Here is a 13,248-nt window from a genome sequence, read left to right as displayed (position 1 = left end):
AAATTCCACAAATTCACCACCCTCTGGCTAAAAACAAAATTCTCCACATCTCTGTTTTAAATGGACACCCCTCTATCTTAGGCTGTGCCCTCTTACCCTAGACTCCCACCATGGGAAACATCCCTTCCACATCTATCTAGGTTTCAATGAGATCAAGAAGTAGTCCTAACAACGATCCCACAAGGATCCTTTTATTCCCACTCACTGCACCATACCAATCAACCAATACTCTAACCATGCCAGTAACTTTCCTGTAATACCATGGGCTCTTAACTTGGTAAGAAGCCTCATGTGTGGCACCTTGTCAAAGGCCTTCTGAAAGTCCAAATATAGAACATCCACTGCATCCCCTTTATCTATCCTACTTGTAATCTCCTCAAAGAATTCCAACAGGTTCGTCAGGCAAGATTTTCTCTTAAGGAAACCATGCTGACTTTCCCCTATCTTGTCCTGTGTCATCAAGTACTCCATAAACTCATCCTTAACAACTGATTCCAACATCTTCCCAACCACTGACGTCAGGCTAACTGGTCTATAATTTCCTTCCTGTTGCCTCCCTCCTTTCTTAAAGAGTGGAATAATATTTGCAATTTTCCAGTCCTCTGGCACCATGCCAGAGTCCAATGATTTTTAGAAACATAGAAAACCCAATACAGGCCCTTCGGCCCACAAAGCTGTGCCAAACATGTCCCTACCTTAGAAATTACTAGGGGTACCCATAGCCCTCTATTTTTCTAAGCTCCATGTACCTATCCAAAAGTCTCTTAAAAGACCCTATCGTATCCGCCTCCACCACTGTTGCTGGCAGCCCATTCCACGCACTCACGACTCTCTGTGTGAAAAAAAACAACTTACCCCTGACATCTCCTCTGTACCTACTCCCAATCACCTTAAACCTGTGTCCTCTTGTGCTAGCCATTTCAGCCCTGGGAAAAAGCCTCTGACTATCCACATGATCAATGCCTCTCATCATCTTACACACCTCTATCAGGTCACCTCTCATCCTCCGTTGCTCCAAGGAGAAAAGGCCAAGTTCACTCTATCTGTTTTCATAAGGCATGCTCCCCAATCCAGGCAACATCCTTGTAAATCTCCTCTGCACCCTTTCTATGGTTTCCACAATCTTCCTGCAGTGAGGCAGCCAGAACCGAGCACAGTACTCCAAGGTGGGATCTGACCAGGGTTCTATATAGCTATAACATTACCTCTTGGTTCCTAAATTCAATTCCACGATTGATGAAGGCCAATACACCGTATGCCTTCCTAACCACAGAGTCAACCTGTGCAGCTGCTTTGAGTGTCCTATGGACTCGGACCCCAAGATCCCTCTGATCCTCAAAACCAGAGCACCCAGAAGAAATACACATGGTTACAGGGAGAACTTACAAACTCCTCAGAGGCAGCAGCAGGAATTGAACCCAGGTCACCTGTACTGTAAACCGTTGTGCTAACCACTACACTTCCATGCCACCCACCAAATTCAAAATGATGCCTCCATAATCTTTACCGCTACCTCTTTCAGAACCCTAGGGTGCAGTTCATCTGGTCCGGGTGACCTATGTACCCTTGGGTCTTTCAGTTTTTTGAGCACTTTCTCCCTCGTAATAGTAACTGCACTCACTTCTCTTCCCTCACACCTTTCAACACCTGGCACACTGATAGTGTTTTCCACAGTGAAGACTGAAGACAAGTACTCATTTAGTTCATCTGCCATCTCCTTGCCCCCCGTTATTATTTCTCGAGTCTCATTTTCTAGCAGTCCTATATCCACTCTCATCTCTTTATATATATTTGAAAAAGGTTTTTCTATCCACCTTGATATTGTTTTTGCAGCAGCAGTACAGTGCAATACATAAAATTACTACAGTGCTGTGCAGAAGTCTTAGGCACCCTAGTTATACATACGTGCCTAAGACTTTTGCACAGTACTGTGTATATGCTGTGGAGATCAGGTCACTGGGTATATTTAAAGTGGAGATTGTTAGGTTCTTGATTCATCAGGATGTCAACGGTTACAGGGAGAAGACAGGAGAATGGGGGCGAGAGGGATAATAAATCAGCCATGATGGAATGGCGGAACAGACGCAATGGTCTGAATGGCCTAATTCAGCTCCTAAGTTTTATGGTCTGTCTCGAAGTCAGAGCTACATTTGTTATCAAAATACCTGTGTTATTATTTGCTACCTTGAGATTCATTTTCTTGTAGGCATTTACAGGAAAAACAAAGAAATTCAATAGAATTTACACAAATAATATAAACAAAAGCATAAAAGACTCTGCCGACGCTGGAAATCCAAAGCAACACCACCCAAAATGCTGGAGGAACTCAGCAAATCAGGCAGAACCTATGGAAGGGAATGAACATTTTGAGCCAAGAGCCTTCGTCAAGACAGAAAAGGAAAGGGGACGGTGGGGGTATAAACGAAGCCTAACGAACAACCAACCTGCAAAAGACAAACTGTGCAAGTAAAAAATAATACAGTACTAAGGACGTGAGTTGTAAAGAGTCCTTAAAAGTGAGCCTATTGGTCGTAGCATCAGTTCAGAGTTACACACAGTTCAGGGTTGCGGTTCACGAGCCTAATGGTTGTAGGGCAATAACTGTTCCTGAACCTGGTGGTGTGGGACCCAAGTACTTCCTACTGATGGTAGAAGTGAGAAGAGCGCATGGCCTGGATGGTGGGGGCCTCTGATAATGGAGGCTGTTTTTGGATCCTTGTAAACATGCTCAGTGGTGGGAAGGCCTTTTCCTTTGATGGACTGGGATCTATCTACCATTTTCTGTAAACTTTTCCATTCCTGGGCATTGGTAGTTTTCATACCAGGCTGCACACAACCAGTTAACACACTCTCTGCTATGCATCGATAAAAGTTTGTCAGAAGTTTTTGGTTGCATCACTTCTGAATGGAAGACCCATAATTCAGAAGCTCCGTGGAAAACTCTCACCTTTGTACGTCAGGTTTCCTGGATACACCACTACCGACTGTACGGCTTCTCCATTCTCCTTCAGCCCGGGCGCTAGGAAAAGAATCCACATTATTCTCTATGAAACAAGCTGGGTTAATATCAGGGAGAGCATTGACGCTGATAAACTTATATATACAATCCCATTGATGAAAAATATTCCCGTAATTCTCCCTCGGACCTTGGCATTAACAACTAGCCATCACTGCCAGCTATTTAAAATGGAGCTGTATTTTAGATTTAACAATGCAAAGAACGCTGCTCTAAATGGGACCCAGCTACTGAAGACGAAGTTAAATTTATTGTCATTAGGACAATAATTAAATGGCGAGTGTATTGCCGGGTCTCACTGGAAGCACCAGGTTTGCAGCTTGCCCCTGGGGGAATGCTGTTTTGTTCGGCTGTATTCAAGTGTGGTTGAATGATAATGAAACTCGAGGTATAGAAAACAAGGTCTGTGAGCAGTGGGCACAAGATGAGGAGATGGGCCAGCACAGATAAGCCAGGATGGTACTGAATGTTGGAGCACGCTTGAGAGCACTGCTGGCCAACTCCTGCTCTTTCTTCCCTAAGTTCCTGTGAAAGTGACTGCAAATTCTGAAGGTGATGTGACTGGTGAATTATCGGGAAGGCTTGCCCGGGTGTCCGCACGGGCACTTCCGCTCCTCTGGCTCATAAGCAGCAATCCAAGCCCAACGTATTGTCGAAAAAAGTCAAGTGCATGTGTGTGCACAGGAGCAAAGAAAAACTTGCAGCAGCATTACAAGGCCACAGCACCCTATAAGCAGCATTCAAATAAACATATGTTAAATATTAATTAATAACACAATTTACAAGTAAAAATGCATCCTCCCACATCTCAAAGGTGTACGGGTTAGTAGGTTAATTGGTCACATGGGTGAAAGTGGGTGGTGCAGGATCACTGTGCCAGAGTGGTACATGCAGCTTAGAAAAATAGAGGGCTAGGTAATTTCTAAAGTAAGTACATGTTCAGCACAGCATTGTGGGCCAAAGGGCCTGTATTGTGCTGTAGGTTTTCTACGTAACCATGCTGTATCTCTAATAAATAATAAATATATAAAAAAGAAAGAAATCTTGAGCAACACACACAAAATGCTGGAGGAACTCAGCAGGTCAGACAGTATCTATTGAGAGGAATAAATAGCTGACGTTTTGGACTGAGATCGCTCAGCTGTCCTGCTGAGTTCCCCCAGCATTTTGTGTGTTACTCTGGATCTCCAGCATCTGCAGAGTCACTTGTCTTTATAAAGAGAAGCCTGTAGCCCTGCCAGTCTTTCTTTATAGGCTGCCACCAGTTTAATCTCCACCGGTTCTGCCCCACTGGCTGAAATCCTCCTGCATTACCCTGCACAAAGAAAGATCAAAGAAACAGCTTGTGCACTCTCACCTGACATTGACCTTGATAAAGTCTTCACTTTGGCTTTGCACTGTTCCCTACTCCATCTGTTTACGTCCTTGTACGAGTAGAACTTGAGGAAGAGGACGGTGTAGCACATCAGAGCCAGCACAGCACCAACTGCAGAACAAGAGGCAAGTTCAGCTCACGGATACTGAGATGTGAGACCGTGCCAGCCTACCAGTTGCACTTAAACAGCCCGCATCTCAAACGTGGGTGAGCAGAGTCACTGGTAGACAGGGTGATGGAGGCGGCTTTGGGCACACTGCCCTTCAGAAGACATAGGAGCAAAATTAGGCCATGTGGCCCATTGAGTCTGCTTTGTCAGTCAATCACGGCTGATCTATTATCCCCCTTAAGCCCACAAGCCAGGGCGTTGAACAGAAAGGGGCTGCATGCTAATGTAGCGGTTAGGGTAACACTCCTACAGCACCAGCGATCAGCAGCCTGGGTTCAATTCTCACTGCTGTCTGTGAGGAGTTTGAATGTTCGCCCCATTACTGCGTGCGTTTCCTCCCACATTCCTAAGACCTACGGGTTAGTAAGTTGTGGGCACACGATGTTGACGACAAGCATGGCTGCAGTTTCCTCTCACATTGTAGAGGTTGGCAGGTTACTTGGGTGTAATTGGGCAGCGAGGGCTCATCTGGCCGGAATGCCTGTTATGTGCTGTATCGCTGAATCTAAACATGAGAAGTGGAACTCAGTGTCATGGGTGACAAAGAGAAGCCTCCTCCCTTTTCAGCTTTAACTCTACGTACTTACCTGGAGTTACAGAGGGGACAGTTAACACCACAGCGGCAGGGAAGGTGAGTATGGTGATCAGATTAATGGTGTGCAAGATGAACCCCCATCTCTCAGACAAAGAACCCTGTGGAGAAAGTAAATCAACTGAGGAACAATGTCTTTTCAGAAATATGATTGCAGTTTCAATCGCAATGTATTATGGAGCACTTTCAAGGAAATAAGAATAATTTTCCCTGAGTGACGGCACTGTAGTGTAGTGGATAGAGTAAAGTTCTCTGACATTCCAAAGACATATGGGTTTAGGTAACTGAGTTGTGGGCATGCTGTGTGTTGCATTTAAACAGTTGCAGGCTGCATCCAGCACATCCTTGGACTGTGTTTGGTTGTGACACAAACAACACATTTCACTGTATGTTTCTACGTAGGTGCAACAAATAAAGCTAATATAATCTAATGCTAGAGTCTTATAAACTTTCAATATAACTTCCCAACTTTTCAACTCGGTGCCTTGACTACTAAAGGCAAACATACTCTACGCTATCAGGGTGATTAGGTAGTGTAGCAGTTTGTGTGACGCTATTACAGCTCAAAACGGAGTTCAGAGTTCAATTCCGGCATCCTCTGTAAGGAGTTTGTACGTCCTTCCTGTGGAATGCGTAGGTTTCCTCTGGGTGCTCCAGTTTCCTCCCACAGTCCAAAGATGTACCAGTTAGTAAGTTAATTGGGCATTGTAAATTGTCCCGGATTAGGCTAGGGTTGAATTGGGAGTTGCTGGGCCAGCACAGCTCGAAGGGTCGAAGGACCTACTCCGTGCTGTATTGCAAAGAGAAAAAAAGATTGGTTTTCAATGCAAAATGATGCCAGGTTTTTCTGTTTCTGCACAGTATATTGGGCATAGCACAGGTTAAAATCCCCACTCTATGTTATTTGCAAGTAAACTAACAAATCATGAGACACGAATCATCATTTAGGCATTTTACATAGAACAGAAAGTTTATGCTCTTTGAAGGGATGATGGCTGTCACCTGCCAAGCTTACCACTGAACCATCCAGTGTTAGTGCGTGTGTCTGATGCCTACACCCTGCCCAGTACCCACCTCACTGTGCTGTGCTGTGGAGCAAAGGCTTTCAATGAATGAATTCAGTGCAAGCCCTGATCCTTATCCAGCTCAACAGGCCTGAAGCCAAGGCCTCATGCGCCTTATCGCATGAATGTTGAGGATCTCCTGGGCCTACTTTGAAGAGAAGTGGGTACGTTCTCCATGGGATTCAATATGATAGTTGATAGGCTGGTTAAGGCTGTCTCTGGAGTATTGACCTTCATTTGTCAGAGGATTGAGTTCAAGAGCTGCAGGCAATGTTGCAGTTTAAAAGCCCTGTTAGACCACACTTAGGATATTGTGGTCAGTTCTGGTCCCCTCATTATATTAGGTTGTGAAAGCTTTAGAGAGGGTGCAGAGGAGATTTACGAAGGTGTTGCCTGGATTAGGCAGCATGTTCTATGAGGATAGGTTGGGCGAGCTAGGGCTTTTCTCTCTGGAGTGAAGGACGACGAGAGGAGTCTTGATAGAGGCGTACAAGATGATAAGAGGTTATAGACAGAGCAGACAGCCAGAGACTTTTCCCAGTGGCTAAAACAGAAGGCATAACTTTCAGGGGATTAGAGAAAAGTACAGGGAGATGTCAGAGGTACATTTATTTTTACACTGAGAATGGTAAGTGGATGGAATGCACTGTCAGGGGTGGTGGCGGATGCAGGTACATTGGGGACATGGATGAAAGACGTGTGGAGCACTATATGAGAGGGAAGGGTCAGATTGATCTTCAAGTATGTTAAAAGGCTGGCACAATATTGTGGGCCAAAGGGCCTGAACTCTGCTGTACTGTTGTATGTTTTATGTACATTCTATGCCCATCACTTACCTTTTAAGTCTCCCGCCCACCTCACCTCAACTTAAATAAATGCCCTCTAGTATTTGACATTTCTATCCTGGGAAAAAGATTCTTATCTGTGACTCAATTATATAACTTTTCTCAACTGTCTCCTCAGCCTCTTTCATTGCAGAGAAAAACAATCCCAGTTTGTCCAACCTTTTCTTAAAGCTAATATGCTTCCAGATTATAGCTGGAACTACTCAACCTCTTCTGCCCCCTCTCCAAAACCCTCCCATGTCCTCCTGATAACGATGTGACCAGAAACGCACACAGTTTCTGATTCAGTGGAGAACATTAACCATTGCTGCTGATACTTTAATTCCTGCAGCCCCAGAAGCTAGAGATGAGCATCCATCATATCATCAGGGACCCCCACCACCCAGGCCATACTCTGTTGAAATCAGGGGGAAGGTACAGAAGCCTCAGGACTCTCACCACCAGGTTCAGGAACCCCTCAACCATCAGGCTCTTGAACCAAAGGGGATAACTTCACTCGCCCCATCACTGAAACTGTTCCCACAATCCATGGATTAATTTTCAAGGACCCTTCATCGTGTATTCTTGATACTTTTTGCTGATTTAGTTATTATTATTATTTCCTTTTTGTATTTGCACACTTTGCCATCTTTTGCACATTGGTTGAATGCCCAAGTTGGTGCAGCCTTTAATTGATTCTGCTATGGTCATTATTCCTTAGATTTACTGAGAATGCCTGCAAGAAAATGAATCTCGGGGCTGTAAATGATTATATGTATGTACTTTGATAATAAATTTACTTTGAACTCTACTTTTTTGTTATATTTTAGAGATATAGCACAGAACAGGCTCTTCAGCTCTTTTGAGATGCACCACCCAGCAAACTACCTATTTAATCCTAGACTTTGCGCAGGATGATTTACAATGAGCGATTAACCTACTAAGTGGTACATCTCTGGAATGTGGGAAGAAACTGGAGCACCCAGAGGAAACCCACCTGCACACGAGAAGGAACAGAGAAACTTGCTTACACAGGACGCCGGAATCGAACCCTGAACTCCGACTTTGTGATCTATAGCAGTATCATGCTAACTGCTATGCTACTGTGATGCCCTTCGATCTGCCGCAACTGTATAAAAGTATAACAGCTGAATATTTCCACCAGGGTGAAGGGTCCAGTCCAGCTGGCACTGGAAGACAGGTGCAAACTGCTGTCCTCGGGCTTGAATGTTTCTTGCTCCATGATCAGGTTCACTGAATTCAATTTGAGAGTGCAACCTTCATCATGTATTCTCTGTACCACAATCACTTGCTGACAGCAAGCCGGACTCCTATCAGGAAGGAGCTTAAGAATGAAATGAGGAGAGCCAGAAGGGGCCAAAAGACTTGGCGGGCAGGATTAAGGAAAACCCCAAGGCATTCTACAAGTATGTGAAGAGCAAGAGGATAAGACATGAGAGAATAGGACCAAACAAATGTGACAGTGGAAAAGTGTGTTTAGAACCAGAGGAAATAGCGGAGGTAGTTAACGAATACTTTGCTTCAGCATTCAATACGGAAAAGGATCTTGGCGATTGTAGGGGTGACTTACAGTGGACTGAAAAACTTGAGCAGGTAGATATTAAGAAAGAGGATGTGCTGGAGCTTTTGGAAAGCATCGTGTTGGATAAGTTGCCAGGACCGGATGAGATGTACCCCAGGCTACTGTGGGAAGCGAGGGAGGAGATTGCTGAGCCTCTGGCGATGATCTTTGCATCATCAATGGAGATGGAAGAGGTTCCAGAGGATTGGAGGGTTGCGGATGTTGTTCCCTTATTGAAGAAAGGAAGTAGAGATAGCCCAGGAAATTATAGACCAGTGAGTCTTACTTCAGTAGTAGGCAAGTTGTTGAAGATCCTGAGAGGCAGGATTTATGACCATTTGGAGAGGTATAATATGATTAGGAATAGTCAGTGTGGCTTTGTCAAAGGCAGGTCCTGCCTTATGAGCCTGATTGAATTTTTTGAGGATGTGACTAAACATATTGACGAAGGTAGAGTAGTAGATGTAGTGTATATGGATTTCAGCAAGGCATTTGATAAAGTATCCCATGCAAGGCTTATTGAGAAAGTAAGGAGGCATGGGATCCAAGGGGACATTGCTTTGTGGATCCAGAACTGGCTTGCCCACAGAAGGCAAAGAATGGTTGCAGATGGGTCATATTCTGCATGGAGGTCGGTGACCAGTGGTGTGCCTCGGGGATCTGTTCTGGGACCCCTTCTCTTCGTGATGTTTATAAATGACCTAGATGAGGAAGTGGAGGGTTGTGTTAGTAAATTTGATGATGATACAAAGGTTGGGGTGTTGTAGATAGTGTGGAGGGCTGTCAGAAGTTATAGTGGGACATCGATAGGATGCAAAACTGGGCTGAGAAGTGGCAGATGGAGTTCAACCCAGATAAGTGCCAGGTGGTTCATTTTGGCAGGTCAAATATGATGGCAGAATATAGTATTAACGATAAGACTCTTGGCAGTGTGGAGGATTAGAGGGATCTTGGGGTCCGAGTCCATTGGACACTCAAAGTTGCTGTGCAGGTTGACTCTGTGGTTAAGAAGACATATGGTGTATTGGCCTTCATCAACCGTAGGATTGAGTTCAAGAGCCAAGAGGTAATGTTACAGCTATATAGGACCCTGGTCAGACCCCACTTAGAGTATTGGTCACCTCACTACAGGTAGGATGTGGAAACTATAGAAAGGGTGCAGAGACTTTACAAGGATATTGCCTGGATTGGGGAGCATGCCTTATGAGAATAGGTTGAGTGAACTCAACCTTTTTTCCTTGGAGAGGCAGAGAATGAGAGGTGACCTGATAGAGGTGTTTAAGTCAATGAGAGGCATCGATCGTGCGGATAGTCAGAGGCTTTTTTCCAGGGCTGAAATGGCTCTCACAAGAGGGCACAGTTTAAGGTACTTGGAAGTAAGAACAGAGGAGATGTCAGGGGTAAGTTTGTGTTTTTTTTTACACTGAGTGGTGAGTGCATGGAATGGGCTGCCGACAACAGTGGTGGAGGCAGATACGATAGGGTCTTTTAAGAGACTCATGGAGCTTAGAAAAATAGAGGCTATGGGTAACCCTAGGTAATTTCTAAAGTCAGTACATACTCGGCACAGCATTGTGGGCCGAAGGGCCTGTATTGTGCTGTAGGTTTTCTATGTTTCTAATGTGCAAGGGAAAGGGTCAGACTTTCCCACCACTGAGGGCATCTTCAAATAGACAGCTTCTATTCCACTGTTATCATTGTTGAATAGTTCCCTCATATGACAAGTTGGACTCTTTATCTCACAGTCTACCTCGATATGATCTTGTACCTTATTGCCTGCCTGCACTGCACTCTCTTTCTGTAGCTGTTACACTTTGCATTGTTCTACCTCGATGCAGAGTGCAATAATCTGATCTGTGTGAACAGAATGCAGAAAGCTTTTCATTGTACTTGGTGGATGTGACAATAATAAATTTTCCTGTCTAAACTGGGAATAATCTTGTGCAGCCTTTGACTAGTTATTAAGTTTATTTTCCAGTTTCCAAGGTTCCAACTTGTTCTTGCTTTGTTCAGTGGAGTACAGTGTTCCACTCTGGTCACTTTGTTAATAAAGAAGGATGAGTTTAAACTTGAAAGAGTGCAAGGAAAAAAGGCTTTACGAAGATCGAGGGACTGAGTTATAGGGGGCAGTGAGACAGATTGACCTTTACTCCTTGGAGCACAGTGGTGACCTCGTAGGCAGAAAAAACATGAGGGACATAGATGGATTGACTAGTCTTTTTTTTTTACAAGGTTGGGGAATTGAAAATTAGAGGGCATAGATTTGAAGTGAAATTTTTAATAAAAACCCGAGAAGCATTTTTTTAATATGAAGAAGTGGAAGGATGTGTCAGTAAATTTGATGATGACATGAAGGCTGGGGTGTTGTGGATAGTGCGGAGGGCTGTCAGGGGTTACAGCGGGACATCGATCGGGTGGTGGATATAGGGAACCAGTTGTTAGAGGCAGAGGTTGAGGCAGCTACAATAGATACAGTTAAGTAGTACGTGGACAGGTACAGGACCATGCAAAAGTCTTAGGCACATATATATAGCTAGGTTGTCTAAGACCTTTGCACAGTACTGTATTTGTCAACGTGGAGCGGACAGACAGTTGTAAATCTGGCTGGGGCAAAGGATGTTGAGAATGGCGAGGGTAGAGTGTCATGGGAGGGGTGTGGAACAGGTGGTAGAGGAAACATGCCAGAGGTAGCATGGATACTGATACATCCAACCCTGAAACACCAGGAAAGGTCATTGGATTCCAAACTATTGATTTATTGATCATTACAGAATGTCTCACTGGTGCTTCCCACTCCCTCTCCTCTCCCTTTCCCTCTTCCTAACCATGATTCCCCTCTCCCTGCCCCCTTCCCAACTCTCAGTGCACAAAAGGGACCCATATCGGAATCAGGTTTATTGTCACGCACATAGGTCATGAAGTTTGTTTTATTTTGCGACAGCGGTTCAGTGCAATACATAAAATTACTACAGTGCTGTACAAAAGTCTTCAGCACTCTAGCTCTATATATATATATATATATATATATATATACATGTGTGTGTGTGTGTGTGTATATATATATATATAAAAGACTTTTGCATATTACATATTACAAGGTTAGAGGGTTATGGGCAAGGTGCTGGGAAATGGGATTAGCTTGAATATACATCTTGGTCAGCATGGATACAGATGGGCTGAAGGGCCTTTCTCCTTGCTGTACCACTCTATGATTTTATATTTGGAAGGTTCAGGAGAGGTGGGGTAAAGTAAGGAATTAGTTTTCAGGGATCAGAGGGCAGTGAGTAGGTAAGGGTGTTATGCTGAGGCATTGGTCAGACCACATTTGGAGTATTGTGAGCAGTTCTGGTCCCCGAAGCTAAGAAAGGATGTGCTAGCATTGGAGAGGGCTCACGAGAATTATTCCAGGAACAAAAGGGTTAATGTACGAGGGGCATTTGACGGTTCTGGGCTTGAGTGGAAAATCTTGTTGAAACCGACTGAACATTGAAATGCCTAGATAGAGATGGAGAGCATGTTTCCTATTGTGAGCTGGGGCAGTGGGGTATAGGACCAGAGGGCACAGCCTCAGAATAGAGAGACATCCCTTTAGAACAGAGATGATGTAGGTTGCATGTTTCCTATAGTGAGAGGCGGGGGGGTGGGTGGTATAGGACTAGATACATTTAAAGTGGAGGTTGATAGGTTCTTGATTAGTCATGGTATCAAAGGTTAAGCGGGGGGAGGCAAGAGGATGGGGTTGAGAGTAATAATAAATCAGCCATAATGGAATGGACCAAACGATCTAATTCTGCTCCTGTATTTTATAGCATCAGTAATGAGGTGAAAATCTGCGAGTCCAGTTCAAGGCAGCTTCTGCAAAACTAGCCAGCACTAATTGATAGATTAGTGCCTCTCCACAGATGCTGCCTGACCCACTGAACGTTTTTTTTTAAAAAAGAGATGCAAACATAGTAACAGGCCCAATGATCCCATGCCATCCAATTACATCCATGTAACCTTTGCTCTGGATTCCCTCCTCATTGCAAAGACACACTCAGAGGAAGCTCACGTGGTCATGGGGAGAACGTCCAGACAGCTGCAGAAACTGAACCCCGGTCACTGTACTAGTCTTACATTAACTATGCTGTAATAGTCGTACGCTAAAATAGAACCAATCTCTAATCCCCCCAGAAGTAGGAAACTACAGACTCACCACAGCTATTTTCCTCTCAATCTGCAGCGTCACTATTACAAAAATGTTCGAGGCTGGCGAATTGAGAAAGAAAAAGAGCTCCATTAAACCACAGTTGACAGAGAAGGAATGATACAAGCCAGATGCTAGAATGATGCACTCCAACAGTTCACATTCATTGAGAGAACCAAAATACAAAAGCAACGATGTAATGCTATGGCTTTATAAGGCTCTGATCAGACTGCACTTAAGAGTATTGTCAACAGTATTGGGCCCTATATCTTAGAAAGGATGTGTTGGCACTGGAAGTGCAGAGCAGGTTGATGAGGATGATTCCGGGAATGAAGGGGTTAACATATGAGGAGCGTTTGGCAGCTTTGGGCCTGTACTCACTGTAATTTAGAAGAATACGGAGTATTATGTTCAGTTATGGTTGCCCCATTTAGGAAGGA

At 44.3% G+C, this 13,248-nt stretch overlaps 1 protein-coding gene across 1 annotated transcript in view; it reads right to left on the bottom strand.

Annotated features, from left to right (window-relative positions):
• The window catches only part of dgat1a (diacylglycerol O-acyltransferase 1a), a 111,000-nt gene that overhangs the window by 37,618 nt on the left and 60,134 nt on the right, over window positions 1–13,248 (bottom strand). The window contains exons 5-8 of the mRNA XM_063044666.1: window positions 12,818–12,870; window positions 5,148–5,253; window positions 4,374–4,502; window positions 2,948–3,019 (exon numbers count right to left, since the gene is read on the bottom strand). Of these exons, the coding sequence (XP_062900736.1) occupies window positions 2,948–3,019; window positions 4,374–4,502; window positions 5,148–5,253; window positions 12,818–12,870 (360 nt within the window). The remainder of the gene's footprint in view (window positions 1–2,947; window positions 3,020–4,373; window positions 4,503–5,147; window positions 5,254–12,817; window positions 12,871–13,248) is intronic.

Source organism: Mobula hypostoma, chromosome 3 (assembly GCF_963921235.1).
Source record: "Mobula hypostoma chromosome 3, sMobHyp1.1, whole genome shotgun sequence".
NCBI classification, from domain to species: domain Eukaryota; kingdom Metazoa; phylum Chordata; class Chondrichthyes; order Myliobatiformes; family Myliobatidae; genus Mobula; species Mobula hypostoma.
This window is presented reverse-complemented; position numbering and strand designations above follow the sequence as displayed.